Source organism: Berghia stephanieae, chromosome 7, assembly GCF_034508935.2.
Source record: "Berghia stephanieae isolate SIO BIC M18660-M18661 chromosome 7, UCSD_Bste_1.3, whole genome shotgun sequence".
Classification (NCBI taxonomy): Eukaryota; Metazoa; Mollusca; class Gastropoda; order Nudibranchia; family Aeolidiidae; genus Berghia; species Berghia stephanieae.
In genome coordinates, this window is record NC_088366.1 from 56,032,862 (window position 1) to 56,042,861 (window position 10,000).

The 10,000-nt window shown below is 39.3% G+C and overlaps 1 protein-coding gene across 1 annotated transcript in view; it reads right to left on the reverse strand.

The window, feature by feature from the left end:
* Positions 1–4,790: 4,790 nt before the first annotated feature.
* LOC144977524 (L-methionine gamma-lyase-like) overlaps positions 4,791–10,000 on the reverse strand; it is a 25,261-nt gene continuing 20,051 nt past the window's right edge. The window contains exons 8-10 of the mRNA XM_078922835.1: positions 9,964–10,000; positions 9,120–9,265; positions 4,791–5,320 (exon numbers count right to left, since the gene is read on the reverse strand). The exon at positions 9,964–10,000 is cut by the window's right edge and continues 98 nt beyond it. Of these exons, the coding sequence (XP_078778961.1) occupies positions 5,251–5,320; positions 9,120–9,265; positions 9,964–10,000 (253 nt within the window). The 3' untranslated portion in view covers positions 4,791–5,250. The remainder of the gene's footprint in view (positions 5,321–9,119; positions 9,266–9,963) is intronic.

A 10,000-nucleotide genomic window follows, 5' to 3' on the forward strand; every position in this document is an offset into this window, starting at 1 on the left:
AGACTACATAGACGCACAACAGGGAACTGAGCGGAAACATAAAATATTGATTCGTCTCCATCCATTCACAAATTTCACAGATCAAATTTAGATCAAGCAAATAAATGTGAACGAAATATCAGATCACGATTTGTAAATAGAAAGAATTAAGTTGACGTCACACACAGCACTTTGTTATTATTTTTAGACAAACTGTTAAGGATTAGTTCTCGTTAAATCAATTCAATCATGCTATAAAACTAAAAGCTAACTCACAGTTTAATGTGTTGGTTGTGTTTAATCACGTTACAAGTTCAGAGCGGTACTCGAACCCAGGACCTTCCGATTCGAAAGCGAGTGTCATACCACAAGACCACATATTATTAATCTGTTTTTACCCACAAACCTTTTTAAAGGGAAATTTAAGAGACATGATATTATTATCAGTTACAGTGAATGGAATACTCAGTCGGATGGTGAAAAGGTTTAAACTGAGATATTGCCAAGTTTAGTTAGAAGGTAAATTTTTATTTTTAAAATGAGTTATTGTCTTAAATGATTAAACCAACCCTTTTTGTACATCTTTGGGAAAATCAAAGCTTAATTTCACTTCTAAATATTTTTTACAGCTAGTCAAGTTGAAAAAATATGAAATTTGAGGAAAGTTGCTGGATACCTTTCCCATACATCTGGCCATAACTTCATGACAAATCACCCGATTTACTTCAAATAAAGATTAAAATGCTTTGGGGAGCATATTCTTTCAGAAAATGCAACAAAAAAAAATATTCAAATCCAAAATTTTCACCTTCCGACTAATTATGTCATGCACTGACACCTCAATATGAAAACCCATAACATAGAATTATACCAGGCGGTGACAAGTCAACTTGCCGCATGGGGCTTTCTTCGCGGTTTGTTGTTCATTGGACTTAGGCACTAGAGTGACCGGATGTTAATTACTCTCCCTTCTGACATGCAATACGCATGCTCAGTAAGCCGGATATCGATTGGACGGGCTGTCCAAAGGAACAGTTTCCATATCGTTTGATGTGAAGTTAGCGTGATGATGACGTCTTGGAATAGAGATGCTGTGCCTTTGGCTAAGAAACTCACAACATTGTCATCCGGAAATATAACGGACCAACACACAAAACTATGTGTAACCTTAAACGTTTATAGTCTGGTTAATACGGTTTAGTGAGAATTACTCATAAAAATGGCTGGCTAAAAGCAATAACAAAGACCTGAATGACGTCAATTTCGTTCAATCAATAGATGCTGTGCCCTTGGCGAAGAGACTCACAACATTGCCATCCGAAAATATAACGGACCAACACACACAACTATGTGTGACCTTAAACGTTTATAGTTCGGTTAATACAACTTAGTGAGAATTGCTTATAAAAATGGCTGTCTAAAAACAATAATAATGCTGAATAATAATAATAATGCTGAAAACTTATATAGCGCTATAACTCCGAGACACCAGACTCTAAGCGCTTAAATTACAAATTACTTTGGCTGAAACATACTCATTCACACACACAAGCACACACACACACACACACATACACACACACAACACAACACACAACACAAACCAAACCTATCTTGCTTCTCATACCATCTACTAAAATCGAAACAAATATGTTTTAAGCGAACGTTTAAAAATAGACAAAGATTCTTTTTCACGAATGCTCTGCGGTAAGGCGTTCCAAATAGAGGGTCCGAAATGAGAAAAGGATCTCATTCCAGCATTTTTCCGAATTCGAGGGACAACTAGTTTTGTGGAATCACTGGCCGAACGTAAGGGGCGGGGTTTTGAATATCTTTCAATTAGTTCTGAAAGGTAGGAAGGGGCAGTACCTTCAAGACAACGATACACTAAAACACAAGCTTTGAATTTAATTCTTTTCTCAACAGGCAGCCAATGCAGGTCATGAAGTAGAGGTCCGGCAGAGTCGCACCTACGCTTCATAAATACTAGTCTGGCAGCGCTGTTTTGGACAATCTGAAGACGTTTCAGATTGTATTGCGAAACGCCAAACAACAGAGCATTACAATAATCCAATTTCGATAGTACGAGGGACACAACCAGGTGCTTGGTCACATCCTCAGATATGAACCGTCTAATGGAAGCAATCTTTTTTAGTTGGAAAAAGAGAGATCTAACCAAATTATTAACCTGATGCTCCATCGACAGTCCAGAGTCTAAGAATGTGCCAAGGTTTTTCACTTTGTCAACAATTTGAATAGAGGCATCCCCCAACTTCAAATCTGTTTCACTTTTCCACTTCCTGTTCCCCACATACAGCACCTCCGTCTTATCATCATTCAGTTTCAGTCTGTTCTCATTCATCCATTTCTTAACACTTTGGATACAATTTTTACTATTGGCTGATACTTCTTGTAAATTTCTCATATTGGAAACGCAGTACAATTGCGTATCATCAGCGTATTGATGGTAAGACAGACCAAAACTTCTGATGATTTTAGACAGAGGGCCAACGTACAAAACAAAAAGAACGGGTCCAAGTACTGAACCCTGGGGAACCCCACAATCAAGAAAGATTTCCTCCGATCTATATTCATCCACCGTAATAATCTGTTTACGATTAAACAAATATGACCTAAACCAATCAATCAATAACAAAGACATGAGGGACGTCAACTTCGTTCTATCTATAGAACCATATTAGTAGTCTGTCGCCTCGAATCGGGTTTTTTAAATTTTAAGCAGCCTCTGTGAGCCATTAAGCCCAAGAAGCCCGAGTTAATCTCGGTTCTTATAGCGTGAAATGGACAATAGCAATTACTTGCTTTCCTTTGGATAGGACGCTAGTCACTCGCAAAGTACTTTCCGCCAGACCTAACAGACCCAGCTACTCAATCTCTCGTGTGGACAAAGGGATCAGAGAAAAAAAAATATCGGCTGCACCTGAGATCGATCTCGGTCTATTTGCGTGCAAAGCGACTGCTCTACCAACTGAACTATCGGGGCCCCCTCTCGAATCGATACTTGGTCATGTAAAGTACGTGTGGCTATATATATATATATATATCTGTGGCATATCACTTGGACGTAGCCTCCCACACAGTCCTTCGGAAGAAGTCTCGGTCTTGTGCCCATCTGCCACATTCCGTCACGCCGTTGTTGAGCCATTCCTGTAGATCCTGTTGCCATCTTCTTTGTGGTCTTCCTCTGCCTCTTTTGCTCTCCGCCATGCCCTCCGGTACATCTCTCTCTAGTGTGTCGTGTCTTTTCAGGTGCCAAAAGTAATTGAGTTTCAGCTTTTTTATCTTACTCATTAGCAGGGACTTTTTTAGTCCTAGTGTTTTCATGATGTTTGCATTGCTTTCTTTGTTTGTCCACGGGATGCGTAAGATTTTTCTATAGCATTTCATTTCGAAGGCAGTTATTCTCTTTTCTGATTCTTTGGTTATAGACCATGTCTCGCATCCATATATTGCAGTGGGAAAAATACAAGATGTTAGGATCTTCATTTTCAGTCTGACTTCCTCATATAAAGCTCAATTTTTAAATATACTTTTTTAATGGAACCCATTGAAATGGTGCCCGTATTGTTACCTTACAAAAAAACCATCAACGACCTCACATCATCATTTCAAATTACATACATAAAAATCAATTCAGATAGATACGCTACAAGTAGATACATTGAACCACAATTCATGCAACCATTTAGAAACAATGTGCAAGCGTGTATGTTCGTGTATGGCTGTGTCTGTATTTGTAAATGTGTTGATGTTCATATCATGAACCAAACTGAGCATTGTTTACCTCACATAAATTGCCTTTAATTTGGACAATAAAGATTATTATTATTATTTATTTATTTATTTATTTTCAAAAACAGACACATACAAACATAGCTTTTTCCCACGAACAATAAATGACTGGAATGTCCTAACACCGGACATCATGGACGGACGTTGAATGCTTGGAAACTCTCAAAGCAGTTTTATATGCAGTCACTCGTCAAAGTAATTTGTGACTGTTCCCCGTTTTGATTGAACTGTAACTGAACAGTTGCAATGGTGGGTCCGTGTGGCCTTTTGCAAATACAAGCCATTGAAGATTGAAGGCCCAAGAGAAACTAAGTAATCCCATTCCAAGACAAAGACAGAAAGCAACTCAGAAAACAGATATAAGGGATGGAAGACAGCTAGTGACCTCCTTATTACCATTGTAGATCAGAAGACCCCTCCCATTCAGAAAGCTTTAATCACAACAGACACCTACGGCCCAATATATTCGATATTTCTACAAAAATTGATAATAACAGAAAATGAAGTGACTGGAAAATGCTAGAAGACAATAGAAAATAAAAAAAATTCGAGGCGCCGATGGTGTCTCGAACCCGCGACCTTATTGATACGACACTCCGCCAGACTGTGAGAGGGGCGCAATGCAGTCGACGCCATCCAAAAAAAAAAGTGTTTCAAACGCAATGTCTATCCCAAGTCCCTTTCCCGACTTCTTGAGGTCATGGGTTCAAGACACACAAGTTCCGCGAAGTTTGTCTACAAGAAGGGAATGATGCTTAAGCGCTATTCTCAACACAAACATATAGGCTACATAGAGACGATTGAGACGTTGAGTAAGCTCCGATATTGGGGATGAATATTCTCTATTGTCCTCTCGAACTTTCTAGTAACTTCATTTTCTATTATAATTAACATAAGTGCCGCCTGCTCTACTCACTTTTATACAAAAATTGAATAACTTAGAACATTGTCTTAACATGAAATGAAAAGTTCAAATTCGAAAAACCAAGTTGTTCGAATTTCAGGTCGTCACAAACAGGCTTTATTTGGATTTAATTGTTCTTTGAAGGAAAAAAAAATAATTATAGTTGACACTTGATTAGATTGATAACGTGTGTTCTTCGTGGTGTAGATTTACTAATACCGACGTGTACATATGTGACCCTTCGTCTCAAAACGGTATTAAGTCGGGATGATTAAGATGCTGAAAATGGAATTTGTAGCCAGAAACATCATGCTTACGTTGAGTGTATACGCTTTAAAGGGGAGAAGGAATATCATATTTTACTGTGCTAAATACCAACGTTTTATATTTTTGACCAGATTAACTATAATTTGACTTTTTAGCACCTGGTCATCCCGACATAATACCGTTTTGAGACGAGGGGTCACATATATGCAAATAAGTGCATGTCGATTAATACTCAATTCTTCAACACTTGATTCTTCAACATTTCATTCAGAACTTTGAGGTCAAGGTCACACAACAACCTTTTCCAGGGCTTGGTCCAAGTCTTTTATCAAATCGTCTGGCTCCTCCAATCCAATGCTGAAATGGGAGACAAAAGAGAAGGGGGGGGGGAGGGGTAGGGGTTAGGGAGAATTTCATTTTTGTAAATTACATTGAACAGAAAAGGAATGTTTTCATATCATCTTGATTATGAGCTTTGGGTTGTACAATGTGGGGCCGTATTGTCCAGTGGTATAACACTCGCCTTCGGAACAGAAGGTCTGGGGTTAGAGTCTAAGTTCTGAGCGGCGCAATAGAAGTTGAGTCCTTGGGAAAGGCTCTTCACTCACATTCCCTCACCGTACTCGGGTGTTTAATTATGAGTACCTAGATGTTAGCAACGTTGTCTCTGTCTGAAAAGTTTGCAATAGGGAATGAGATTAGTGGAAGAGTAGCGTCCCTTGATTGGACGTCACCCATAGTCTGTGACGTCACCGGCGGAAAAGTTATTAGAGAGAGAACGTCGCTCGGAGGACGAGAGACGCATGCGCACAACCAACATGACGTTCTCTCTCTAATAACTTTCCCGCCGGTGACGTCACAGACTATGGGTGACGTCCAATCAAGGGACGCTACTCTTCCGCTAATCTCATTCCCTATATCGCCTAATAGGCATAGCCCGTCCTACGGGTTAATTGTTGGCTTGGGAAAATGCTTTGTGAAGATTTAGCAAGTGGATATTGCGCTATATAAATGCTCAAGTTGTTTGTTTATTTTTTGTTGTTTTGTTTTTTACAGCAGATAGTAAGTATGCGCTTGGCTAAGAATCTCACAACATTGCCATCCAGAAGTATAACGGACCAACACACAAAACTCTGTGTAATCTTAATCGTTTATAGTCTGGATATTACAGCTTAGTGGGAATTACTCATAAACATGGGTGGCAAAAAACAATAACAAAGACCCGAGTGACGTCAACTTGATTCTATCTACTCGTACATATATAGTCTGCGTGATTGTTAAGCGGCATAGAACACTTGTCGTTGGATTAATGGGCACTACAATATAAGAATATTATATTATGATTATTGTGGCTCTTTGAAATGAAAGACCAAACCAGTTCCCCGAAATAAGGAGATGTGAGTAAATTATTCAGAGCCACATGACCCGTGGGACTGGAGTTTAATCCGTTTAACTAGATTTAAACAGAGGGTAAAAATTACTCGTCACCATTTGAATGAGATGCCATTTGTAACCCATCGTCTCAAAGCGGTATTATGTCGGAATGAACTAGATGAGGAAAATTAAAGTTATAACCGTAAATATAAATCATGGCGTTTCCATCTGTTCGTTATGGTAGAGTATAAATACTATTTCGTGCATTGCCAAACATTCTGAAGTCCTATTTCCCACCGTTTTATCTCTAAATTCACTTCTTGGGGTACAATACATCCCGACATAATACCGTTTTGACACGGCTGGTCACATTTTATCGCAAAGAAATTTCTGACGGGATCTAATAGACGCAGCTACCCAATCTCTTCTGGAGGGGGGGGGGGGGGCTCGAACGGACGCTACAAATTAATATCAATAAGTTTTTTTTTTTTGTTTTTTTTAGCAACAGCCGGATATAGAAGGAAGGAAATTGCCGGCGCAGATAGAAAGAACGAAATTGACGTCACTCGGCTCTCTGTTATTGTTTTTAGCCAGGCATGTTTATGAGTAGTTCTCCATAAATTCTATCAATCAGACTATACACGTTTAAGGTGACACATCGTCCTGTGTGTTGGTATGTTATATCCGGCTAGCGGATGTTATGAGTTTGTTGGGTTTTTATTGTTGTTTTTGTTTTTTTGTTTGTTTGTTTTTTGTTTTTTTTTTGGGGGGGGGGGGTTGTTTTTTGTTTTGTTTTTTTTGTTGTTTTTTTTTTGTTTTTTTGTTTTGTTTTTTTGTTTTTTTGGGGGGGGTTGGTTATAGATAGATCGAAGTTGACGTCACTCCAGTCTTTGTTATTGTTTTTTTTGTCATCCGCGTTGGTGAGTAATTCTCACTAAACAAAATTAACCTGACTATAAACGTTCATGATTACACACAGTTTTGTGTGTTGGTCCGTTATACTTCCGGATGGCAATGTTATGAGGTTCTTAGCCAAGCGCATACTATCTATATGCATAGCATCAATAACGTGCCAACACAAAAAAAAATATGTTAAATCTTAAACGTCTCTAGTCTGATGGATAAAAGTTAATGAGAACTAATCATTATATAATATGGCTATCCAAAAAAAAAAAATAATAAATAAAAAAAAAGAAAGAGCCGAGTGACGTTAAGTGCGTTCCATCTATGAGGGGGGGGGGGCTGGTCGATTTGAATTGTTCAATGTTAACACAAAACAATGGGGGCATTGAGCCCAGAACTTTCTGGATACGAAGCAAAGTCATACCGCTGTGACAAGCCGTCCCTACCCGTACATTTATTCATGTACCTACATACGAAACCATTTTCTCTCGATGTAGATCGCCGGCATGTATTAGATCAAAAATCGATATGGACATTACAGTCATCAAAACATTAAATATTAATGTAGATGGCAACCATCTATCCACCAAACGATATATTCGCCGATTATCAAAACAGCAAATATCGATGTTCACGATAGTTATCTGTTCTTTAAACTGGGATATCAACGATACATGGACATCAATTATTCATAACAGCCACCTACTCATCCACCCATCCATCCATCCATCCATGACTCCATCTATCCATACATTCTCCATCCACCCATTCGTTCGTCCACCAATCCATCCACCCATCTATCTACCCATCTATCCAGCCACCCATCCACCCATCCATCCACCCATCCATCCACCCATCCATCCATGACTCCATCTATCCATACATTCTCCATCCACCCATTCGTTCATCCACCAATCCATCCACCCATCTATCTACCCATCTATCCACCCACCCATCCACCCATCCATCCACCCATTCGTTCATCCACCAATCCATCCACCCATCTATCTACCCATCTATCCACCCATCCATCCACCCACCCATCCACCCACCTATCCACCCACCTATCCACCCATCCATCCACCCATCCATCCACCCAACCATTCACCTATCCATCCATAGCGCCATCCATCCATACATCCTCCATCCACCCATTCGTTCATCCATCCATCCACCAATCCATCCATCCACCAATCCATCCACCCATCTCACCATCCATCCACCCATCCATCCATAGCTCCATCTATCCATACATCCTCCATCCACTGATCCAACCATCTATCCACCCATTCGTTTATCCATTCATCACCAATCCACCCATCCATCCACAGTTCCGCCTATCCGTACATCATCCGCTCATCCATCCACCCATCCATCCAGCCATTAGCCCATAGCTCCATATATCCATACATCATCCATCCACTAATCCAACTATCTATCTACTCATTTGTTCATCCATCCGCCCACCCATCCATAGCTCCATCTATCCATACATTATCCATCCACTAATCCAACCATCCATCCATCTATCCATGTACCGACCCACTCATCTATCCATCCATCCATCCAATCCACGTCATTCATACATACATACATCCATTTCACCATCAACTCATATAATCCATACATCCCTCCATACATCCATATATACATTCATATATTCAACCACCCACCTAATATCCATTCACATATCTATCATTCCTTCCGCCCACCCATCAATCCATTCATCTATCCCCCCCATCCACCCTCCCATACACCAATTCATCCATCCATCTATCCATCTACCCATAATCCCACCCATCGATCAATTCGTCCTTCTATCCATCCACCTATCCATCCATCCATCCATCCATCCTGTCCTTTCAGACATTTCAATTACCTTATTCTTAACATTCCCGGTGTAACACCAGCTTCTTTTCTGTCTTCATCAGTCATCAGATAAGGCCCATGAGTCATACTATACGGGTGCTCCAAAATTGACTCAACACCGCCAAGAGACACGGCCATTTTGATGATCTTGATGTTCTATAAACCATAAAGAAATTTTTTTTTAACTTTAAAAAAAAAGAGTTTTAAATGGATACAGTATGTTCTTTTTAATTTTCATTGTACATGGTGACAAACAAATTAAAAACATTTGAAAGTGCTTTTTAAACTCCACCTTCATATGAAGTGAATGTTAAGACATGCAAAGTTTATCTGTACCTCATTCCTAGGATAAAACCCATTATTTTCTCCATGAGATGTTATGTAATGTTTTGCTTCCGATTCTTACAGAGTTGGAATAGAAAATATTCAAGATACACTGTGGTTGACGCATGGCTTTTTCCAGCCTTCTCTTGGACGAGGCCCTAAAGACAAATTTTCCCTTTGGGATGAATAGAGAGAATAGAGTTCTACAGTCGTGACGTCACTTCCTTTTAACAACGCTAACAGCAACTTGGAAATCGGTAAAACCGAAAAGTCTCCCTTTCCGAGCGATGTTGATATATATATATATATATATATATATATATATATATATATATATATATATATATATATATATATATATATATGTATATGTATATTAGGACTTTTAATGGAGTCCGGTTAGATCTTGATTGCAAAGTCAAACATGAACCCGGTGTGAAATTTTGATCTTTATTTTTTCAATTAATATCACCAATTTGTATCACATCAATAAAACGCCAACGGAATGGCGGAGACTTAAAAGCCACTACCTCAGCCACGGCTTTTCCACCATCACCTCCTCCTCTC